The sequence below is a fragment of the Microtus pennsylvanicus genome, chromosome 2, assembly GCF_037038515.1.
Source record: "Microtus pennsylvanicus isolate mMicPen1 chromosome 2, mMicPen1.hap1, whole genome shotgun sequence".
Classification (NCBI taxonomy): Eukaryota; Metazoa; Chordata; class Mammalia; order Rodentia; family Cricetidae; genus Microtus; species Microtus pennsylvanicus.
This window is the reverse complement of record NC_134580.1, coordinates 137273454-137299158: the sequence shown is the minus strand read 5'-3', so window position 1 is coordinate 137299158 and position 25705 is coordinate 137273454. Positions and strand designations below refer to the sequence as shown.

Here is a 25705-nt window from a genome sequence, read left to right as displayed (position 1 = left end):
CAGAAACAACAGGACATACACATGTACACACAAGTATATGCAGTATACAGACAAGTCCTTCGTTTCTGGAAGATAATTAGGCTCAAAACTAAAACCATCAGTGCTAGGTTTTTCTAAAATTAGCTTCATTTATGGCAGTTTTCTAAGGAAATGACCAGAAATGGGGACAAAGGTGTACCTGTTACTGTAGTCAATTGAACAGAAAACTAGAAAGAACTGGAATGTTCTGCAAGTGGTTAATTAAGTAAATGCTGGGATGAAGTAATTAAATACCAGATGGTGGACAAATACTTAATGATATTCTCATAGTATGTAATTAAGTGAAAAATGCAAGCTATAAAGCAGTTAATATATTTAATATTTTAAAGAAAAAACATGTGCCTAAATATGTATGGTTATATACTTACTTATATAATGTACATACATCTCTATATATCATGCATATGTGTATATATATATATGCTTATAATACTATAAAGCATACATCAATATTACTAATTGTGGTAGTAGATCATATAAACTATTTCGTTGAAATATAAATTTCATTGAAATTGAAATAGAAATAATATTTCATTGAAATAGTAAAAGTGAATGCAGAAAATTACAAAAACAAAAATAAATGCCTTTAAGAGGGGAGGAAATGGTCGCTTTCCCTTAGATATAGGTATTCGGGGGATAGTAGCAAGTGTCTCCTAGGGTTGAGTGGCCAGTTTCAATGTGAAGGCTAGCTTCCTGGTGAGGACACAGACCAGATTCTCTCAGGCATACTGTTTATCCAGATGGGTGTGTAGAATATTCTGCATGTGTCTTCTTTTCTTATCACAGTGCATGGCGGATGGCACTCTACCCTCATCCAACTCCGCAGGGACGTCAGAGCAGGACCACCTGTCAGGACCACTATGGAGCTGGCCTTTGAGGCCTCTCTACAGAGAGTATGCTCCCCTGGGAGTCTGTACAACCAATAACAGTTGCCACCTCAGAAATGAGGCCTTGTGTCCAGATGGTCTGCATGGATCTCAGCAGGGTCTGTGTGTGGGTTGAGGCAATCATAGGCACCGGAGAGGGTCTGACAGGGAAAGGGTCTCATTCTGGGAACCCATCACTCCATGTCAGCTGCACCAGGCTGTGAGATAAGAGGCGTGTCTGTCAGTCTGCATAGTCTGTTGTCAGTCTGCATAGCAGCAGTTCTCCCTGTTAACTTCTTACCTTGATCCCTGGGGAAGCACTGGTAACCAACATGCAGAGAGTGCTGAGTGAGGAATCTCCTCCCCCAAACAGCTCTGAACTTGATGATGTCCCTCTGTGTCGGGCTTCTACATGGTGGTCATAGAAATGACAAGGATGGGATAGCCAAGAGAGATGACCTGAGGGCCTACACACAAAACACTTGGAAAACCCATGAAAGATAATGCTCACCGTGATCTTTCAACAACAGCAACAAAAAGCCGACATTAACAGCCCCGATGAGGGGAAGCATGGGCGAGAGGGGCGTAAATGAGGAATTCAGGGTCAAACTGGGATTGAGCAGGAGAGCCAGGATAAGGATGTGAGTTGCATCCTAAAGTCTTGGGTTCTTTCATGTCGCTTGGCCACACCAAATCTAAACATTCTTTGCAGGTGGATCCCTATTAAAAAATGCAACTTCAAGCTGGGAAAATGGCTCCGTGGGGAAAGTGCTTGCCATGTTAGCTTGAGGACCTGAGTTCAATCTCCAGCACCCATGCACATCTGCAAGCTCCATGCTTGGGAGGCAGAGACAAGACAATCCCTGGGTTTGCTGTCCAGTCACCTTAGCTGATTCAGACAGCTGAAGGCTCAGCAGGAATCTTGTCTCAGTAAGGGGGGGAGTGATTGAGGAAGATATCCAATGTCAGTCTCTGTCTTCCCACCACACACACACACACATGTGCACACACACACATGGACACACCTATATGTGTGAACACAGATGCACATGTACACACGCACATGTGAACATATGCACACACATTCCTTTATTTATCATACATTTATGCCTCTACTTTTCCCTCTACTGTACTAGAGACTTAAATGTATTTGAATTCCCCAAATCTGTAAGAAAATCAGTGAAATAAAAATATACTTGAAATGTCACTCAAACTGACTTCTGTGGATGCATGTTGGCTTTATTGCCCCCTCCTTAGCCATGTTTCATAAATACAAGGTTGATATTTGCAATGTGGTTTTCTTCAGCATCCATCTCTTTCTAAAAGCCACCCTTGTAAATATCAGCAGTGTGTTCCTTGTTAAAACCCAGGACTGCTTATCAGTCCTTATACAGATGTTCTATGGCTTAAGGATGGAGTGGCATCCTGATCAACCCATCCTGAATGTGAGTGGCATTTAAAGTACATTTAGTGCACTCAGTCTAAGGGTCAATGTAGCTCAGCAATGCAGTGTATTGTGGAGTTCCAGTTGCTTTCCCATCTCATTGCTGACTGACTGGAAGCAGGGGCTCTTGCCTGCTGTTCGTCATCTTCACAAGTAGTGTAGCACATACCGCTAGCCAAAGCCCAAATGAAAATTCAAAAATGAAAGTGCAAGTCCTGCTTAATATGTACCATGTTCACACTGCTGTGGAGTTGGGGGTGTTCTCCGTCAAACCCCCACCAGTGGGGTCACTGTCTGTACTTGACTATTCTTCCACTGAGTACTCCTTCCGTGAACATCTGCCTGCCCTCCTGGGTCCCTAAGGTCATGAGCCAATCACTGTTACAGGATTGTTTTTAGCTGATTTGCAGGTTAACAGGATGCTTCTGGAAGACGTGGGACTCCTGGTTCAAAGATGAGGGGTGGGTGTAAAATGATGTCCCAACATGGGAGATCTGTGTCATAGCCATATTAAGAAAAGTACATTAATATTTATTAGTAGACATTATTGAGATATAAGCTATGATCATTAATCATTTTTTTTTAGTTAAGGTCTTGACACCTCATACTTTATCTTCTCTGATATTCTTCATTCAAAGGTCACTCCAGATCAACAAATAGCTCCAGGATATGCATGACGCTTCTGGTAGAGCGTTTCCCTAGTGTGTGCCGTGGCCCTGGGTTCCATATCCAGCGCTGTGAAAAGTAAATGGAAAACAGCTTCATCTGTGCCTGATGCCCGCGTCCTTTCTCCTGTCATAGGCAACTCTGGGGACCCTGGCTACTCTGACCTGGAGCCTTCCCCTTAGATATGTCTCTCTCTTATGACACTTCTTTGTGCCTTTTCTTATCCTTGGACTATGCTTTCAGGATTTTATCCAGCTCAGCTGGCTTCCTCCTTGGCTAGAAGCTGGGGGCAGGACAGAGAGTGCTCAGAACTAATCTTTGCCCCGCCTCCCTCCTGGAGCTCACCTTCTGTGGGTGAAGACAGACCATTGAGCAACACAGCTAACTATTCCATCACAAAGTGGAAAGGCTGCTTGGGGAAGATGGGGCTGGTGGTGGCAAGATGGGGGAAGCAGGGAGGGGTGCATGCTCAGTATGGCCAGCAGCTTGGGAGGAAGTGGCCTTCCTATGGAGCTTGGAGGGGTGGACCACTCTCAAACAAAGGAGGTTGTCTCTGGGAGTTGGCAAATCTGCAGGCCCTTCCCCACCTGCTTGTCATGTCTGCTTTGCTGCAAGTCTGTGGCTCTCTGTGGGGCCTACACCAGTCCTCTTCTGGGTCCACAGGAGCTCTGGACTCAGGCATCAGACCCAAATGAGCCGCTGGCCATGAATGCAGTGGACCCTTGGAAGGCTTTCAGAACAGCTAATCAAAAATGATTTATGTCTACTTCTATTTCTTTTAACTTTTAATAAAGAATAATCAAAAGCTATTCTTTAGAGACTGCCAAAAAGGTACAAATGTGCTCTTAAGAGAATTGATGGGCACGATTCTAGTAAGTTTCCAAATGTCATACCATTGCAGGGAGGACTGGGGGTGAAAAGAATATTCATTACCAATGGATTGTGGGAATGTCACCTAAATATTTGCTGGCTGTGAGACTCCTGGAGCAATCAGACCATTTCAGCTGGAAATGTTGGCCCTGATTATTTATTTATTTACTTATGTTTTTGAATCCTGAAGCTCAAACTAGCTTGTGAGACTGCAAGACACTGTATTAGAATATCTTCTGTTCAGCGAGTGTGCAATTTGTTGTGTAGAACCAGCCACAGTTTTCTTGTATTAAAGACAGCCTTGTCCTCATTTCTGCCAATTACAAATCAATTGCAAGCCTGGCGCCTCTCTCTGAAATTATGACAGCCTTTTTCCCCCCTCATGCTATGTCTTATCTCTTTGTGAAGGGGATAATGTCACGGCACAAGAGGTGAGTGGAGAAGGAACAGCAAAGCAGTGAGGCCATAATAGATGCCTTGATAGATAATTAGGAAGCGGGAGCATAATTAGGAATAGAATATGCTCTGTGCATTAGGCATAGCTCTTCTCTAGGTGGTTCCCAAGACAGAGGTCCTCCCTGAGGTGGAATGGCGTGTATGTTGACGGGATAACGAAGTGTAAATATTACTAGATCATTTTCTGCAATGGATAAGCTGGCTTACCCACATAAAACAATGCAAGCTTAAAGGAAGTAGAATACAAGTTTATTTTATAGAGAGGTGAGATAGAAATAGATAGATTGATAGATAGATAGATTGAGAGATTGCTTTTGAGTTCATGGGAAACTGTTATTACCCTGGGAGGGGTATTGGTAAGCATGAGATTGAACTGAAGGTTGTTTAGGCTGTAAGACCCCTTTGTTCTGGTTAGAGCACAGCCCCAGGAAATTGTCCTAGCGATAAAGCATCTTACAATTTGTGTATTCTGGTGTTATTTGTCTATTTGCTTTTCCCTGAAGGACAGAGAATGAGATTAGTCTTCAAGTTGTTGAACCCAGATCAAGGTGAGCGGCACTGGCATCATTTGAAAAGCTGTTAGAAATGAGAATATCTGCCTTCACCCCAAACCCCTGGAATCACTGTTTATGTGATTCGGATGAACATTAAAAACTGAGAGCCATGGGTCTATACTGATGAAGATGGCTTCAGAAAGCCTTGTTCACCTACTGAACTGTCAGCTGCTATAACTTGATACTATGGGACGTGTGTGTGTGTGTGTGTGTGTGTGTTTGTGTAATGTCTGTTTATGACTTATAGACTTATAGGCTTTAACTATTTCCGGAGAATCAGGCCTGGGCTTTCCATATATCAGTCATTGATTTTCAAACACAGAAGCATCTGGAACCTTCCAAGGTCCACCTTCTGTTACAGAGCCACTGAGGGTCTGTGCCTGTCACACAGTGGACAGCCAATGGGTGCTGGTGGTGAATGGCCTGTTCCTGAAACAGACCATCTAGGTATAGTTCCTCCCTCAGCAAAGTTACAAAAAACCGTGCTCTACTGGGGCTCACGGGCCAGCTTCAGTGCACTTGGGAACTTGCTAAAGATGAAGAATCCCAGGCCTGCTCACTGAATCACACATTATAAAGAAATATTTCATTGCTTGATATATATATATATGTATGTATATATATATATATATATAATTTTATATTGAAGATCAAAGCAAATTTGAGTACTAATGAAATGAATATGCTTACTAATTTTTGCATAAAGAATTAAATCTTGGCTAAATATTTGATACTGTAGGATGGAGAGTTTCTTCAACGCTTTTAAGAGTTGATCAATATTTTAATTTTATAATTGCCAATGATAAGAATTCTGCTGTATATAAATACATAGTGTGTGTAAAATCAGTTTTAACAAGGTCTCTACTTTAAGCCATATTTCTTGACTTCTCCTCCAGCTTTGCTCCAAGGTGGTTTCAAATGTATTAGAAACAGGGACTTACGATATAGCTCAGGTTAGCCCCCAAACACTCCACCTTCTTGTTTCTGCCTCCCAAGTGTTGGGGTCAGAAATGTTCACCATCACACTTGCTTAAGTAGAACTGTTAATTATTATGACCCATAGCATACTTTACCAAGCATCAGTCTGTTAAGATACAAATAGCCTGATTGATTAGAATCAGTCAGTTCCCAGCTGATGAAGTCTAAGGCAGGGCCAGAGAGCCCACATTTCTAGTTCGCAAGGGATGCTAATGTAATCCAGTTTGAGCACCAGTCTTGAGAAGCACTGTTGTAGGCTATTCTAAGAGCAGGCCTTTTTTTCCACGCCCACCCCACTCTTCCGCTGTGAAGTAGGCTATTTCAATGCCCTACTTCATGTTTATGTTTTTGCCTTTTTGTTGTTTTGCTAGAATCTTTACCCAGCCTGTGAATTCCTCTGGGCAGAAATTATACCTTCCACGCCCCACAGTCTCTCATTTTCTGTTTTGTAAAATAATGAGTACATTTCCAGAGTGATTAATAATAGAATAGGGAAAGAGGAGAGAACCTGAAGTCCAAGCTCCAGTAAACAGCATCTACAGGAGGAGGAGATCAGCTGCAGCTCTCCTAAAAATTTACTCTGCTAACCAGTTCCCCAGGGCTACTGAGGTGGCCGGGCCAATGACCACCCTTGGAGGACTTCCCCAGGGATTTGAAGAGGAACGAATCCCTCATGTGCTGGCCAGTGAGCACAGTACTCAGTGAAGACTAAGCACTCCAAAATGCCAGCTAGGGCCAGATGTGGTAGCATGACTGTATTCCAGGGATGCCAGGGTAGGAAGTCGAGACCAGTTTGGGCTATCCGGTAATTTAAGAGGCTAGCCTGAGCAATAGAGAAGATGGTTTTAAGATCTTAAAATACAATCATATTAGCTTGACTTTTATTCAATGCTCACATTAATCTTAATTTAAACAAAGTATTTATTCAGTTCTGTTCATTTATGTAGTTCTCTCTCTCTTTCTTTGTGTGTGTGTATGTGTGTGGTGTATGTGTGTGTGTGTGTTGTGTTGTGTTGTATTATGAAATAATGTTTTATTGTAGAAAACTTGAGCTTTCTGCTGAGCAAGTATTCTATCATGGTCACTTCCCACTAAAAACAACAATACAACCTATGAAAGCAAATTATTTAGAAACCAAGTACTCATAGGTTTCAAAGTGATGCTTGCTGGAATTCAGGGGCACCATGTGTGATTTACATTAGGAGAAGGTGGAGATAGGAAAGTGTCAGGCAGCACGGATGCTTTTATTGTCCTTACCAGAGTCTCTGTAGAAGTCAAGAGTTCTCGTTCCCTGAGCCGGTGCATGTAAAGTGATTAAGGCTCTAGCTTCCTATTTCTAGGAGCCAACTTCAGCCAATGGTAAGTTTCCTCATGTTGCTATGACTACACCTGGCCACACTCATAGTTCAAGGGTTGGCTTCTGGTTTCTAGGTAAAGACTTCTCTTTTCACTAGTGACACCCTTTTAACCATAAAAAGTTTATTATATATATATAAGTATATCCTTGTATATAGGATATATAAGACAGACATGTAAATCAAACACATTGGCAATAAATTATAAAGAAATATTTTATTGCTCGATATATATATGTATATAATTTTATATTGAAGATCAAAGCAAATTTGAGTACTAATGAAATGGATATGCTTACTAATTTTTGCATAAAGAATTAAATCTTGGCTAAATATTTGATACTGTAGGATGGAGAGTTTCTTCAACACTTTTAAGAGTTGATCAATATTTAATTTTATAATTGCCAATGATAAGAATTCTGCTCTATATAAATACATAGTACAAAATGGCAGAGTATGTTTGGGGCCATTTTAGAAATTGTTGTATTTAATAATTAAAAAAATAAAACTCAAGTCAGATACTCAAACAAAAGTTCTAACAATCAATTATAGCATGAACAGTCAAATATGGCATTGTAGGACAATTAATAAAAACCCCGAGTCAGATATTGGGGTTCAACCTGAAGGTCAGAAAAATAAAACAGCCAGCCACTGACTCTTATCTCTACTTCAGTTGGAAATGGTGATTCTGCCTCCAGGAATCCTCAGAATGTGACTGTGTGTGAGAGCTGTCCCTCCCATTTTATAGTCCTCTCTAGGGCTGGGATTAAAGGTGTTCACCACTACCGCCCGGGGTTCAATGGCAAAGTAGCAAGGCTACTAGGATTAAAGGTGTGTGCCACCACTGCCTGGGCTGTAAGGCAGTTTTACTCTCTGATCTTCAGGCAAGCTTTATTTATTAAAATGCAAATGAGATATCACTACATGGCATGGTGGTATGCACAGTGTTCATGCCACAACCTAGGGTCTCAGTGAAGGATTATCTGCGATGCTGGCCCATCAGCATGTCTGTAGGGGATTGTGTGGATTGCTTAGCAAGGACACTATTGAAAAGTTAGGGGTACCATTCCTTGATTTTATACTTGGGCTGCAGAAGAATAGACAAAGCTAGTTCAGTAATAAACGTGTATGCATTCGCTTCTCCCTGCTTGACTGTGGATGTGACCGACCGCTTTAAGCTTCTTCCCTAGGACTCCCTGATAGGCTGGATTTAATACAGAATTATGAGCCAGATGACAACCCCTTTTCTTCTCTAAATGGTTTTATGTCAAGGTTTTTCATTATAGCAAAAAAAAAAAAAATGAAAGTATGATGTTCCCCTTGTCAATCAAACTCATGGATCTAGATTTCAAATCCTTTCCTTGTTTAACCAAGTTCCCTCTTGTTTTTTCCTTTGCATTTCCTGTTCTGCCTTTATCTGGGACTGGAACAGTAGCTATGGCTTGTGCTTCTTACACACTTACTGTGCTTGACTCCCTTCATACGGTCATAACATTCAGACACCCAGGTCTCTTCCTGTCTGAGCATGCATGTCTTGCTCTTGGAGTACTCTAGATTTCTTCCTCTGGAATCCTCCGTTCCTGCTTGTCCACCATGACCTCAGCCCTCACCTGCTCTTCCCTGCCTGTGTGGAGCCAGTCACACTCACAGGCTGTTCCCGTCAGCGCTCCTCTTTCTGAATTTAACCTCCATTTCTCCTTGCCCACAGTCCATCCCTGCACTCTCTCTGCCTTGACTCAGGGGCCCTCCTGCTTGTCCCTGCCCTGCTGTTACCTGCTCCAAATATGACAAGGATGATTATCAAAAGGGCCTGCTTTCCAGAGATTTCATAAGACAACCTGCAATTTCCTATCCTTCAGTGGGAGAAAGGTTCTCAGTTCAGGAGCTGAACAGAAAAAAAAAAATGTGAACGGTTCAGGGGAATGCACTTAATCCTCTTCAGTTCTGCCAGAATCTGACATCATTAGGAAGATAAGTAAATAATACTGGAGGCAACATCAAGATAAGATGTAAATGCGCACAGCGCAGCCTGAGCACTTAACCAGCCCTTTCTCTTAGTATTAGTTTCTTATTGCGGTTGAAATAAATTCTACAAACCTAACGGCTCAGAACAAATTTATTTCTCTGCCATTGTTGAGATGAGCAGTCAGAAAGGAGCTCCAGCGAGTCCTGCATATGGCGCTCAGGTGTTGGAGGGCTGTGTTCCCTGACGGTGTGTCCAGCCAGTATATAGACTGCACGTGGCCACGGATAGCAATGAGTGCAGCCCACCGCAAAATCGTAAATATAAAAGCTGTGAAGTTTCTGCAGTTGTTTTTGTGTTTGCTTGTACGTCCTCTTGTTAATTTCAAAAGAATATTTATTTTAATTTTATGTGTATGAGTCTTTTGCCCTCATGTCTGTGTACCATGTGCATGCAGTGCCCAAGGTGGCCAGAAGAGGGCACTGGATGCCTTCTCACTGGAGTCACAGATGATTAAGATCTGCTGTATGAATGCTGGAAATTGAAGCCAGGTCCCCTGGAAGAGCAGGCGGTGCTGAGTCATCAGTCTAGCTTGATTGTAGTTTTTTTTTTTTCATTGTGAACTTTGGAGATGATGATGATGTTTTACAATGACAAAAGGTTGGTCTGCTTGTAAGTGTCTAGGGAGAATGCCTTCCCTCTAATAAATGATACTGTGACCTCCAATTTCCTGTTATAAACAATACCCATGAGTCGGTTAGATTCCAGTGGGCAGCTGCCTCCCTCTAACCTGTCCTTCTGACCATACCTCCTTCTCTGACTCTCATGCTCCTCCTCCCCCACTTTAGCTTGAAAGCCTTTGTGGTACATTGATCCCAGGTATGTATGTATTATATATACACACGTGCACACATATGTATGTGTGTATATATGTATATATAAATACATACACACATACATATATGTTTATATACGTATATGTTTGCATTTTCACAGGTTCTGGGTATTAGGCTGTGCAAATCTTTGGGAGGGGAGCTATTATTGCACTGACAGAATTTTTCTTTGCTGATTTCATGGTTAATTTGCCAACTCTTGTAACACCAGAATGTGCCTTAATGGTAAGTGTTTTGTGTGCCTTCTCATTTATCGCCCACAGTGGCTCCACAGGTGAGCAGTTTTTGATGAATCTATTGTGTATGGAAAGAAAGAGAGGGGAGGGGAGAGGGAAAGAAAGGAAAGCTTTATAAATAAATTGGGTCAGACAATATCTAACTAACCCTCTATCACTGACTCCTGCATGTATTAAAGTGTTCTTGCGTTGCCTTGCTAAGAAAGGGGGAAGATGGAACACTTTGGGTGACCCTGTATCTTCTGAAATCCCCTCCCCTATACACTCTGTAACTTTTCCAAATCAGGGTTCGATTCTTCTGTTTTCCAGAATCTTTTCAACATCCTCATCACACTATCGTGAAGTGGGGTGTTCTTTAGTATCTGGTAGCTATTAGTACCCGGGTCTAAGCTGTATTATTTCTTGCAAGGATTCCCCAAGGCATGCACAGGTGTTTGGGGGCTATAGTCCCAGTGACTTCTGCTCCCTTATGTGACTTTATTTTGGTCATGTTGGGTTATTTCTAGCATGGGAGGAGGGTGTGGCTACCTTTCTTCTTGTCCTGATTTTGGGAAATGCCGGGTTTTTTTTTAGTATTTGGGAATGCAGAGGTGATTCAGTTTGAGGTTGAAAGTCCTAAGAATGTTAAAACATTGTAGTGAAGGAAATTGTCCTCTTTGACTCCCGTGACTAATTTGAAGCAGGTCTCTCCTCTGGTGGGAGCATTGGTGACTGCTTCCTGTCTCTTGGTCTGCCGTATCCTCATGGGCTCATCAGCTGCCCTGCCCATTCCTGTATCCCCATCTTAACATGTCCCTCATGAGAGGTAGATTGGAAACTGACATGAAAAAAATGGGTTTTGCACATGGATAGATTATGTACTTCATGGGAGAAGCAAAAGAGATCTTATCTGGAAAGACATGGGGCCTGGGAATCATAAATAGCCAGGTTTCTCTAAATCCAACCAGACAATTAAAACCCTCGGTTTCACTTGAGAGATAAAAATTACATTAAAGCAGGCAATGGGGATGAAGTCTTCGGGAAAAATGTTTGAGCTGATGCGGGGAAGCCTGGATGAGGGATGTGTTTGCTCTACATATTTATTTAACCTCTCTGACATTTGATTCTTCTGAGAAGAGCAGCAATAACACACACCTCAACAAGGCTGTGAAGATTAAAATGGAGGATTACACAAAAGCACCCAGCTCGGGATCAGCTGCATACTAGGTGCTTAGTAAATATCCACTCAAAATGCATCCTCATGCATGCCTTCCCAGCTACTACAGCTCGCTACTGTGAAAGAATCTATTTAACCCAAAACATCACACCTAAAATTCAGGTTGCTGAAGACAAACACTTATGTGTATTTGCCCTGATCCTACAAATCTTGGTAGAGTTGGCATAGGAAAATGAATGGGAATTTTGTCTCTTGGGGACTCATGGTCTCAAGTGGGGAACAGTCATGGACCAGGATGTGGGAAAGGTTTGCACAGTACAGAGAGGCACAGCTGCCTTTCAGATGGTGGCCTGATTGATGAGGGAACTTCCTAGAGGCAGTGGCAGGCTAAACATTGATTAGTGGGAAAGGGGCTGTTCCCAGGGATGTAGAACATTCCGGGCAGAGGAAAGAGGGCATGGCAAAGAGGAGAGGTGGAAATTATCTACAGTGACAGCCTGGGGCCGATGGGAGTCAAAGCCATTGAGACATTGATCAGCAGCTGAGGATCTGAGAGCAAGGCAGATTACTAATACTCTATGTGGGCTGAATTGTTTGTTAATCTGCCGAAGGCCGTCTTTGGGGAAATACTGCAGTTTCTGCTTATGAGATTGAAGGAAAATAAGAAGCCAGAAGGTTAAGGGAATAAAGCCAACTCCAAAAGTGTGCTGAGCCAGGAGCTGAGGCAATTAGGAGAAGCTTTGGTCCCAGTTCCTCACAAGCAGACATCCTTCTCCTTGAATCAGTTTTTCTTGCCCTCCCTCTCTTCCTTTCTTCCTATTTTTTGAGACAGGGTTCATTATGTAGACTTGCCTCAAACTTGGAAGCCATCTGCCTCAGCTTCTAGAATGCTGAACTAACAGACCTGTGGTAGTACATTCAGTGGGTGGGGTTTGAGTCAGAACCATAGCTCAGACTAGATGGAAGCAGTTTGTCATTCTATCTCAAGGAAGTCCTAGGCCCCTGGAGCATTCAAGGGTCATGGGGTCTATGTTGAAGGTTTCTAGGAAGCCCTGGTGCTATGATTTCTTCTTCCTTTTCTTCCCGCGTCTTCAGCAATGGAATGGCAGAGACACGGCCCTCATGGTCACTCGTGTGGTCAACCACAGGCGCTTCTCGGCCACTGTCAGTGTGGCAGACACCTCTCAACGCAGCATCTCCAAGTATCGCTGTGTAATCCGCTCAGATGGTGGGTCCGGTGTGTCCAACTATGCAGAGCTGATCGTGAAAGGTGAGTGCCACCTCGCCACAACTTTGCCAACTGGCTGGATGCAGGATCTTAACTCCATTTTTATACAGCTAGCCCCTTCTCTCGCCTGTTGCTTCCTCCTCCTCCCAACAGCACAAGACAGGTTTACAGTCACTGTTCTCCAGAACGTTCTCCCATATGAGATAGCTACATGTGGGATATCTACCACAGACGCAACCTGCAAGCTTGATTTGAATTTGTATTTCAAATCAAGATGATCACATGTCTTTTGTGGTTTAGGGATGCCCTACTGAAATGTTCTCTTAGAATTGTTTGTGAGGGTTTTATAGCTGCAAGTTTCCTATAATGACAGTATTTCAGGAAGACTGTTGAAAGAGGGAGCCTACCTCCCAAATGGTCTTGAGTCAACGGTCATCTGTTTTCTTGTGTTTGTTCACCTTGAGGTATGTCCATGATTTCCCTTACAATATGCACATGGGCCCTGCCTTGATTACTTTCCTGTTGCTAGGACAAAACACCATGACTGAGGCAGCTTATAAAATAAAACATCTAATGTGAGGCTCATGGTTCCAGAGGGCTTGAGTCCATGATTATCATGGTAGGAAACACAGAAGCAGACAAATAGGCATAGATCACCATCAGGAGCAGAAGCCAAGCACACACATCTTGATCTACAAGCACTAGACAAAGGGAGGACTGACTGGGAATCGCCCTGGCTTTTAAAACTTCAAAGTCCACCCCCACTGACACACCTCTTTTTTTTTTTCAATGAAAATTTTTATTAAACATTAACAATATATTATTATTTTGGGGACTATTTCAAAATAGCCAAATGAAATTTTGTAGAAAGTTTAGGCCTACCAGACCAAGAGGAGACAACGTGGAGTCTGCCAGGTGCTGACAGAGGTCCTGATCATGCCTAGCCAAGGAAGGAAGGGTGACCACACAGTTTCATTGAATAAGAACATAGGTTTTTCCCTGTTGTTAAATAAATGAGTCTACCCTGTTCCTTTCACCGGACTCCTGACATCTGCATTTATTGATATCGTATCTTTTTACCCCTTTCCTGATTATAAATTTTATGGTTTTATTGTGATATGGTTATAGTATTATTATCAACAATAATTATGTAATGTAAATGTCCTGGCACACAATAATGGGATTTTCATTACACTGTATACATATTACTATTTTGTAGTCTTTAATAATGAAGTTTAAATTTTATAGCTGGACTCCAACATCTCCCTCAGGAAGATATGACACACCTCTTTTAACAAGACCTTACCTATTAAGCCTTCCCAAAAAGTTCTATGGACTGGGGACCAAGTATTCAAATGCCTGCGCTTCTGGGGGCCATTCTCATTCAAATCCCGCATTCCCTTTCCTGCCTCTTTGGAGGACTTTGGCAAACCCTTGGCCTACTCTTTCTTTGAGTTGTCCTACCTATCAGGCCCATGCCATTTGTGCTGCTTTGAATGAGCCCAGTCCTCACAGACTCCCACATCTGAACACTTGGCTTCAGGGTCCTGGCACTGTTTGAGAAGGCCAGGGAACCTTTAGGAGGCAGAGCCTTGCTGGAGGACTTACCTCACTGGGGACGGCTTTTGAGAGGTCATAGCCTGGGTCTCACCCAGCTTCTGCTTCGCTCTCTGCTTTGTGTTTGTGACTGAAGATATCATCTCTCGTCTTCCCATTCTGGCCGCCTGCGGTTGCCTCCTCCCCCAGATGGACTCCTCTCTATAACCACAAGCCAGAATAAACTCTGCCTCTGGTCATGGTGTTACACAACCAGCAGAAAAGAAACGAATGCCTGTTCAGTCCAGTGCATTTCCCTCTTTAAAAATCTCCATATTCACAGTCATTTAAGTATTTCCAGGTGTTTCTGTTTATATCATTTCTTCCTTTGAGTGTGCAAAAATTAACATCTCAGTACAGTTCTTCCAAAACAACAACTAATAATAATAATTTTAGGTTTTTTTATTATTATACAGACCCAGATTCTTTCCTTAGATAAATCTCTGGAAGTTGAATTGGTAGACCAAAGCATATGAATATCTTTATGAATTTTCTCCTCTCTATTGTAATATTGCTTTTGCAAAGAATGGTTTGGCGGTTTACACAGGCAGCAATAGTGTATGAATGTATTAATTTTATCACTGCTATGTTCACTGATTAAAATTTCAATATAGCAATATTTAGTGAATGAAATAATGAACCTGTTTGGATTGTGCCAGCTGTAGAATAATACCTGCTGTGTTTGAAGGGAGAAAAAATAGCGCCTGATTCTCAGAAGGCTCTGGCTGTTTGCGGTTGTTGCTCTCACTGCTGCTCTGTTTTTACTTGAGCATGGATTGGTGTAAAAACTTGGACTTCTCGTTGCTGGCTTTGTGTGACTGGTGGCTTCAATGGGACCAGATTGGGGAGCACTGCCAGGACTCTGTGTTCTGAGCTATCCTGACTCTGTAGATAGTCATGGAGGATGATGTATTAACAAATGGGACCAGATTGGGGAGCACTGTCAGGACTCTGTGTTCTGAGCATCCTGACTCTGTAGATAGTCATGGAGGATGATGTATTAACAAATGGGACCAGATTGGAGAGCACTGTCAGGACTCTGTGTTCTGAGCTATCCGGACTCTGTAGATAGTCATGGAGGATGATGTATTAACACTCACGTCACCTTTGTTTCCTCTCCTCCTGTGATGGGCAAGAAGGACTGCCAATTTGACAGGGTCTAGATTCACCTATGAGACAAGCCTCTGGCTGTGCCTATCAGGATTACCCAGATGTGATTGGCCTTGGGACGTACCTGTGTTGGATTACTTATATTACATCAACCTGGGAAGAATATCTTAGCTATGGACAGCATTGTTACATGAGCTGAGGTCACGAACTGAATAATAAGAAAATGAGCCCAGAACGAGCATCACCGCCCTCTGCTTCCCAAATGTGGATGGAATGTAACCAGCTGCCTTGAGCTGCTGCTGTCTACCACAGCGGACTTCATTCTGGAACCGTGAGCCAAATTAAACCTTATCTTCAATTGCTTCTCCCAGGATATCCTAGCCCAGCTCAGCAATAGGGAAAGGATATAGTGCACCTGCATGGCTCTTACCACACTTCCCTTTGCTTGTGCTTCATTGAGTCCCCCTTTTCAGATGTGAGCTCTGGCAGTGTGAGGGTATCCTCTGTCTCTTTCAAGGCTTACATCTAGCACGGGTTCTGTGTGCACTGAACGACAGAAGTTGCCAGTGTTTGACTGCTTTCATCGGCATGGTCCATCATTTCCGGAGTCTCAACTTGAAGATTTCTGTGCACTCTGAGTGCATATTGGCTTCTGCAGGCACTTACTCCATCACCAGAATGTCATGCACCTTCAAGCCAAAGATCAACAAATGAGGTGGTCATGAACAAAATAATATTCAAAAAGGCACCTTTAAGTTCATTCACATGAAGTGCCATTAAAGTATAAAAGAAACCATCACTTTGATTGCATTAGGCTCAGATCTTAACTTTTCTGGTCCCATAAGATTGATTCGTGTGACACAGTGGCCTTTGCAGGCCTTTCTAATACTCAGTGACTGTGTAATTTCCTGAGTTGTCTCCTGGAACACTCACTGTGCTTTTTCATAGTTGATTTCCCATTCTGCTTTGGGAGTCCCACAGTAGAATGCCCCATTCTCTTATGCTTTCTGCCGTCTTATTGGTGAAAAAAATTTTTGACTTCTCTTTGCTGGCTCTGTGTGACTGGTGGCTTCAATGGGTCCAGAATGGAGATTACTGCTTGGATGCTCAATTCTGAGCTATCCTGACTGCAGCTGGATAGTCGCATGGAGGGTGATGTATTAACACGCCACCTTGTCTCCTTTCGTAGACAACAGTTACTGCCAAGCCTCTGGCTGTCTATCAGGAGGTACCCAGATTTGGTTGGCCTTGGGACATAACTGTGAGGCACCCTGCACATACCTGACTTATGCAGAGTGGTGGTGGTGGCGGCGAGGTGATGGGAAGGTCCCTGGCAGTCAGTGCTGTACCTTGAAGTTTGTACTCATAGAAAAACGGGGCCGGAAAATGCTTGCTTTGTTCTTTCCCTCTGTCTTCTACTCAGAGTCAGAATGAAGAGGTGGAGAAGTGTTGATCTATGAGCTACCGAGGCAGGGGGATTGCTGAAGCGATGCTCTCTTGGCTTGGAGAGGTGGCCACTGGGACAGTGCTTTGTCCTTTGTTGGCTGTACCAACTGGGGCCTAGTGAAGGCAAAGCGTGGAGTGTGAATTCTGGTCCCGGGTGCATTAGTCAAATGTGTGATTGTGACCCCTCCATAACCCCTTCCCCTGCAGCCCACGCTTTCCTCTGAGAGGTGACTGGGAGCTTCTGTGGCTCCTCTGCAGCGGGCAATGATGCATTAGTACTTTCTGTAATCCGGCCCTGTTTTATGACACCTTGATGAAATTTATCCACTTTTTTTGGCAGAGGATTTCACTTTTTAAGTGCCCCTTCCCCTCCATTTTAATATTGAGTGGGTGATAAGCCATTTGCTTGGTCCCCTCACATATGCTGTCTCATTTGATTTTAACTGCAGCTATTCACATTGGTTTTATTTCAACTTCTTTTATAGCTGAGAGAGCCAGCATAGCAGGGTTGACGAGATGAGGGTCATCCTAAGGGGAGACTTAGGCTTGAATCTGAGTCTGAGGTGGATTGCTATAGCTATGTTGCGGGGAGGGGCCTGGGGATTAGGGCTTTGTTGGCTCCTGGTATCACAAAGTTATAATCAGTGCCAAAGGGATATAGATAATAGGCCAGCAGGTAGAGACGCTCCCCCAATACATGTAAGGCAGTGAGAGGCAGGGTTACTCGGAGGTACCCAAAGGAAACCTGTCAGCTTCCAGTCTGTGACCAGTGGCCACTTGAAGGCAGGGGGTGAGAGCATTTGAGGGCAAGGTCTTATGAAGAATGATTCTCCGCACTAAAGGCCCTTAGCCTTGACTGAGCCAGCAGCTTGCATGCTTCCGTTCTGAAATACTTGTATTTAAAATGAAAAGAAGAATAGCAGCCATCCTTTTGGTGAGGAAAGGAGAAATATCTAAAAAGCAAAAGTAACTGACTTCCTAAGGGCCACCTGCTGTTGAAACAGTGGCCCCCACTGCCATTCCTCCTCCTGAGTGACAATGGCTTTTGCTCATCACACAGTTTGCATGGACCAAGGAGTCAGACATGAACATTCAGCTGACTTTGGGGCATTGGGTAATGCAAAGGATCCTTGTGTGTGTTTTCCTTCCCACGCACACAGTAATGCCTGAATCAAGATGCCTCGCTTGGAATCCGGGACCTATCTTGATTCATCTCTGTGACTTTGAACAGGGTCTAAAACTCTCAGGGCCTCAGCAGATACATCTGGGGGTTGAGTTATAGGGTTTTGTCCCTGGGAGGGTGTCGTGAGGGTGAAACGGGATGACCAGTGCAGGAGTGTTCAGAGCTGTGACTGACCCACGTGCTCTGAGTGGTTAGCCAATGAATGGCGCATCAGGTGCGACCCAGTGACCAGACGCCTCACCCAGTACCTCTGTGGCCTTGGAGAAATCATTTAAGGCCTGTGCTTAATCCCCATGTAGTAATGCTTGAGCAGAAGGAAGGAGAGATGCATGAAAATAATATCAGCATTATGGGGGATAGGTCAGAGGTCTCTGGGTCTCCTCTGGTGTCTACCTTTGAGGAGTTACAGCCTCTTAGTAGAAGGTCCTACTATCATCAGCACCACTGGCTACATGGGCCATCTTTTAACTTTGTGTCCTTCATTCAAACTGTGACCTATCTGTGACTGAGAGCGCATAGCCTCCCCACCGAGTACCTGAGGTGTCAGAGCTGGAGGGAGGCCTGTGCCATGGCTTCTGTAGTGAGGGTACACACTGAAGTGAGCAGAGCAAGCCTGGGATGAGTCCCTGTCTCTCTGCACACTGACGTGCCCTCATGTTCCTTGGCTCACCAGCATCCTAGCACAGTGTAAATCAGGGTTTTAGAAGATGCAGCCTAATCTTAGCTGTAGGTGCTATCAGCATTCTTTGGGCGACTCAGACCGCAATGAAAGCAAATTGGAATTACTTAATTCTGAAGAAGCTGTTTATTGAGTTGTGATAATGTACTGGCTATATGTTAGATTACCCTGTAATTGAGGTTTCACTCAGTTGACAGCCCGTCCCCTGCCTACCTGTTCCAGGCCAGTGCTCATAAACGTTCTTACTCTCTCCACTTATTTCTGATCTTTCTGGGCTCTTCCATTTCAGGGTGTTTTGCTTGGCGAAAGGACATGAATTTACTCAACTCAAGTTGCTCAGCTTCATTCTAATATTCTTAAATTAATGATTTTAGAATTTGTTGTCAGCCAGGCAGTGGTGGCACACTCAGCAGGTAGAGGTGGCCAGATCTCTGGGGTGTTGAGGCCAGCCTGGTATACAAAGTGAGCTGGAAGACAGCCAGAGCTGTTACTCCCCCCCACATACTCCCCACACACACTTGTCCATGCCCCACCAAGTACTCAGGACTTGTGAACATGGAGGTAGTGACTCTGGAGAATGTGATGGCTGTGTGCATCATCAGGTGAGTCCAACTGGAACATGCTGGTTAAGAGGATGGAGTGCAGAATAAAACATGCCTGAATTTCAGTCTTGGTCTTGATCTCTGCTACTTGTGAGACTTCAGGTAAAGCACACACTCACTACTGGTCCCATTTTCCTTATCTATACAATGGGATAAATAGATTTATCTGATGAGTTCTCTCTTAATGAGGGTCCTATTACTGTGAAGAAATACTGTGGCCATGGCAACTCATATAAAATAAAGCATTTAATTGGAGCTTGCTTACAGTTTCAGAGGTTTAGTTTATTATCACGGTGATGAGCGAGTTGTCTTTGCAGGCAGACATGGTATTGGCGAAGTAGCTGAGAGTTCTACGCCTTTTCTGCCAGCAGTGAGAAAAAAAGAGACTCTGGGCTCAGTTTGGGTTTTTGAAACCTAAAAGCCAACCTCCAGCATACACTTTCTTCAACCAAGTCACACCTCGTAATCATTTTGAACAGTGCCACTCCCTCATAACAGGCATTCAGATCTGTGAGTCTGTGGGTTTTATTCTTACTCAAACTGCAAGTTCCTTGGACAGAGACAATATGTATTGACAATATGGAATATGTATACACCCTAGCACAACATAAGTACCCACAAAATTATGCCCATTATCACCAACAATTTTATTTTTGCCATTTTTATTAGGGGTTGTGGCCCAAAGATTCTGTCCATTACACCTTGTTCTGTCTTAAGGGAGGCTTTTCCACATACTGGACACTTAACTTTAGGTTCGATTTAGGTCTCACTCTTCTGAAAGAGACTGAGGTCATCATACCCATCTTATACATTTATATTAGTTGCAGAAATGCTTTGCTTACAATGTTTGGCATTGTCTTATTTCTTTTTTCTTCTTTAAATATTGTATGTCATGCTTAAAAGCTTCATTTTTAAAGATTTATTTATTATGTACATACTGTTCACCTGCATTCCAGAAGAGGGCACCAAATCTCATTACAGATGGTTGTGAGCCACCATGTGCTTGCTGGGAATTGAACTCAGGTCCTCTAGGAAAAGCAGCCAGTGTTCTTAACCTCTTGAGCCATCTCTCCAGCCCCACAAAGCTTCATGAAGTTGTATAAAGTTGGGCCACATTGATTGTCCTGTGTCCTGGACTGGTGATAGAGAGCTATATGTTCTGATTTCTCTACAACTGACTGCTCTCCTATCTTGGTCTCTTTTCCTTATTCACTATCCTGAGTTTGTGTCTTGGTCCCTGATCTATTGCTATGAAGAGACACCATGACTACTCACAATTGTTACAAAGGAAAGCATTTAATTGGGCTTTGCTTACAGTTTCAGAGGCTTAGTCCATTATCTTCTTGGTGGGAAGCATGGTGGCAATAGCGTTGGAGTAGTAGTTGAGCTCTACACCTGGATCTGCAGGCAACAAGAAGAGAGAGACTGGTCCTGGTGCAGGCTTTTACAACCTCGAAGCCAGCTCCCAGTGACACACTTTCTCTAACAAGGCCACACCTAATCTTTCTCAAAGAGTGCCACTCCCCGGTGACTAAGTATTCAAGCACATAAGCTTATGGGAATGATCATATTTAAACCACCTTGAGTTTAGAGCTATAGCTTGAAATCTAGAATGACAAGACCTGCTGAATCCTTCTCATGTTTGTGTTATTAGTGAATATTCATTGAGTCCAAGCAGGTATGGTCTGGCTAGAGGATACATACAGACTTACAGGGCATACCATAGAGTTGGTATTGGGCACCGGCTACATGAGCTTAGGCATCTTAACAATAACCTCTGAAGTAGACTGTTAGTAACCCCCCTTTACAAATGAAGGGACAGAGATGGAGATTTCTCAAACTCACACAGATCTCAAGTGACAAACGTAAGCCACCTATCTCTGCCTTCTATTTCACACTTCCTGAACAGTCCAGAATGGCGGGTCCCACGATCGAGCATGGAGTGGGCAATGCAGTCTTGAAAGGGTGGCAAGGTTGCTACGAGTCATTCCACAAGTGATGGGTCCCGTGGCCTTGGCAAGTGTATAGATAGGGCTAGCCTGGCTCAGTTTTGAAACATGATGAGCAAGGATCAAAGAAATAGATATGCTATGGTATCGGCTATGGTATACCTTTGTGGGTATGTGTATGCGTGAGCGCATGCACACATGAATCACACACATACACACATGAATCACACACAGCCGTCAGCAGTTTAGATCATACTCAGAATACAATTCCCACATTTGCCGTGGCCTCTAAGTCTGTCTTCTCTGTCTCTTTGAATCCTGACCCTCCCCCTGCACACATTAGCCTTCTCATCTCTTCTCTAACTACACTGCTCCTTGTCCTCTTTGAAAGATGCCAAGCTAGTTCTGACCCCAGGACCTTTGTACTTGCTTGTCTCTTTGCTGGGCATATATTTTTTTTTCTGGTAATTAGATCACTCACTCGCTTTGTTCCCTCTGGCCTCTGCCCTAACAGCAGCCTCTCAGAGAGGTCTCCTCTGAATGCCTCATCTGACGGAACACTCACCGGATTTTCAGCCCTGCCTTCTGTAGCTTCAACCCTCTGTCTATGCTCCGATTTTTTTCCTAGATCTTGTTATCAGATATTGTCACTTTTATCTTTGTACATGTGAGAGTCATGCCAAAACAAAATACCTGAGATAACGAACACATGAAAAGAAGAAAAACAAACTTCATTTGGCTCACAGTCTATTACTTGGGAATTTTGGTGGGGATTCTGAAAGGCAATGGTGGGGGCATAGTATGGAAGAGCTAACTGCTCACTTTATGGCCAGGAAGACCAAAGTCCTTTGAAGTAGTAGTTCTCTTGAAGGGAATATGGCTTACTTTAGTTAATTTTGTATGACCATGACTAAAGGTCCAACAACACAAGTGAAGGAAGGAAGGAAAGGAGAGAGGAAAGAAGGAAGGGAGGGAGGGAGAGAGGGAGGGAGGGAGGGTGGGAGGAAGGGAAGAAGGGAGGGAAGGGGAGGAAGGAAGGAAGGAAGGAAGGAAGGAAGGAAGGAAGGAAGGAAGGAAGGAAGGGAAGACTGATTATTTACCTTGGCTCACCCTTTCAGAAGGCTCAGTCCCTGATTTCTTGACCCATGTGCTTGAGCAAAATACCATGGTAATGGCTTCAGCCATACCGCTTTATGTGGCTCAGGGAATTCTTCATGATAGACAAGAAGCAGAAAGAAGAGGCTACAGGAAGTGGCCAGAGAAAGACAGAGTCCCAGGGTCATACTTCCTCCAAAGGCCCTGCCTTCTATTTTCCACCCCTACCGGATGGAAGGTGCAATCGTACTATGAATCCACCAAAGGTTTAATCCACTTAGCAGGTCAGGGATCTCTGATCTAATTGTCCCATTATAGACACACCCAGAAGAGGGCTTTCCTTACCTCCTTGGCGCTTCGTTTTCAGATCAACTTGACTGTAGTAACCACTGTAGACCTCTTGGTAGGCTTTCCTGTCTAACTGTCTCACCACCTCTCAACGGAGCCATCCTAGGGGCCACAATGGCTTTGGGAATGTATTTACCATCAAAACTGTAGGTGTTTGCTGTTCATATTTTCTGCTAGAGCACAGGTGCCTGAAATGAGAAGTCTTTGCATGTCCAGTTTCTTGCTGGCGACACCCACACATCTGCCCATGGATAGTTCCAGGTCACCCTTGACAAGGGTGGAGCCCGTTACCATCCCTTCCTTATTTGATTATTTTTCTTAAAGGCTTATCTTATTTTTGAACTGCACATTGCATGGAACATACCTCAAAGCTCTCATCACGGGTGTGGGGGGGGTGCTTGTTGCCTTCACTCATCAGAGGCATTTCCCTCCTTTTGGAGGCGCTCCTCATTTGAACTCGTTTTTCTTCTACCCCTGATAAAGTTGTATCTATCTCCCTTGCAGCTGCCTGCTTCTTTCCCCTCCCCTTCAAGCATGCATTTTCCTCATGCGTTTCTTCTTCCAGTGGAGCCTGCAGGCTTCTGGGCTCTCATTAGTCCCTTTTAATGGAAGACTCTTAGATTGTGATGAACCCTACCTGTTTACCCAGGAGCGCTTCAAATGTTAGTGTGTGCATCCAACTTAGGCCAAAAAGTTGAACAGACATTAACCGAATTCCTCCCTGCTCCCATCACTTCCTGCCAATCCTCAGGGAAGCTCAGTAGTACCATCTTTTTTTGCAGACTTTGTTCCCTCTAGGATAGCCTTCTCATGCTTCCATCCTGGTGTACATTATCCTTTACTGTAGCTGTGAGTCCTAAGAACACATAGATAAGGAGCCTGGGTCTTGGTTCCAGATTGTGATTCAACTCTCTGTTGACTCTATGAATTGGGAATGGAATTCTGTGACTCCCCAAGCGTGAAAATGGAATGATGAATGCTAGCTGCCTTAGATTGGGAGGATGGTCACATATACAGAGCCAAGACAAGCATGGTTCTGTGTGTATGTTCATGTACCTGTGTGTGTGTGCGTGTGTGTGTGTGTGTGTGTGTGTGTGTGGTGTGATGTGATGCTTGTCTTTGTCGGTTTCATCATCCATGCATTTGCCAACTGCCCCACCTCAGCCTCTCACTTTCTCGCTCTTGATAGCGTCTCCATTAGCTTTTCATGGGAAGGGAGAAATGACAGATGGAAAAAGGGTGGAAAACTTAACTTGAACATATGTGTGTGGGGGAAGCTAGCAGGGAGATATCTATGTATATTGTACTTTATACAGGCACAGCGACCAGCTTATTTTAAAGAAGTGAAAATGTGGATAAATAAAACCTGACAAGTATTGGTTCCCTTGAATTATTTTGACTACTTCATCAGCTGCATGCTGATGTGTTGAATTAACAGTTTTAACGCATTTGGAAATTAAATCAAATGGCAATTGCATTAAATCCTCATTCACTTGGAACATTACCTTCCCGTGTTCAAGTGGAAGAGCGATGGGGGCCAGGCTATAGTTAGCTGGCATTTGTGGACCATCTACTGCACACCAGCCACTTTGCTGGATGTCTGCACATGAGATCATACTTCACTGTAGTCTCGGGTTGCATGGGAACATACTGACTCTCTGCTAGTCTCGTGAGTTGTACCATCTAGGCCTGCCCTGTTCCTTGAGTAAAAGAGATTAATTTTTTCTGCTGTGCCCATAGCTAACCTTCTGTGATGTCTTCTTTTCTTCCAGACTTAGGTGGAATAGTATTCCTAAGGAGCTAAACTTGGGGCTCCACTATTCTCAGTTAAGCCAAAGGCCCCAGCTATGTGAGGGTACTGGGTCATTGTCTCCATACCGTCACTGCAGCCCAATTCACTTCTGAAACTTGCAGCTTCTCCTTTGACCACGCCTCCTTAACTGAGGTTGATGCCTTCTAGCCACAGTGAACATATGGTGATATCACAACCAGATTTGATTTCCTACCTGTGGAGGGGAACCCTACTGTCGGAATTCATAAATGCTGTCAAACATCTGCCTTATTGTACACAGTATAGCTCTGCAGGAAAGAATGGTCCAGCCCCATAGGACCAGGAGACATAGGGAAACCCCTGGCAGACTGTATCTATGGGGAGATTTCTTTATCCCCGATGTCCTGGTGCTGAGTGTCAGTCCTGTGACCTCTGGCCAGGTGGGCTATGCAGTGTGTGATTCAGCTTGCCCCTGTCCAAATCTTTCTATTTTCTCCATCTTGAGACCTTTGCCTTCACTCCCTCGTTTTCCCATTAAACTCATAGAGACCCAGTAAGGAAAATAGATGAACTCCTCAGTGCTGAAAATTCCTAGTAACTCGTCCTGCCTCTGGAAGAGAATAAGATAAATGCCTCCCCTTTCTCTAAGAATGGGAACAATCTCTATGACCAAGGACTACATTTCCCAGAATGCCTAACTCTCATTAGAACCTTATATATAATTGGCTGCAGTCAAAGCAGAAGAGATTCTAAGGTCTGCATGTTCTCTCAGGCTCAAACAGTTTACAAGTATGATCACTAGAGTTCCACATTCCCTCGTCAGACTTTGGGTCATGATAAGTCCAAGCTCCCAGGAGATGATAGAGTCAAAATATTCAAGAAGCCTTGGTCCATGAATCACCTGGTAAAGAACTGTCTTCTAAGTTATTGAACGAGTAAAGACATGTGTGTGTGTGTGTGTGTGTGTGTGTTCAGCTATAATGTGTTAGAGCTTATTTGTTACAGTAAGCTAACAGCATCCTAATGACTAAAAGTTGGATCAAGAAAAGCCTTTAACGATACCCTCAGGCCTATCCTCTTCAACCAAAGCATTATAGGCTCCTCAGAAACAGATGAAAAGATGCATCTTCTCCTGTCCACAGACACTGGGCTCCAACGTTCAAGCAATATATAACTCAAGCCGGGCGGTTGGTGGCACACGCCTTTAATCCCAGCACTTGGG

The 25705-nt window shown here is 43.7% G+C and overlaps 1 protein-coding gene across 13 annotated transcripts in view; it reads left to right on the top strand.

The window, feature by feature from the left end:
* The window catches only part of Ptprt (protein tyrosine phosphatase receptor type T), a 1058455-nt gene that overhangs the window by 375863 nt on the left and 656887 nt on the right, over window positions 1–25705 (top strand). For all 13 annotated transcript variants that reach the window (XM_075962946.1, XM_075962941.1, XM_075962945.1 and 10 more), the window contains exon 6: window positions 12572–12746. In XM_075962946.1, the coding sequence (XP_075819061.1) occupies window positions 12572–12746 (175 nt within the window). The remainder of the gene's footprint in view (window positions 1–12571; window positions 12747–25705) is intronic.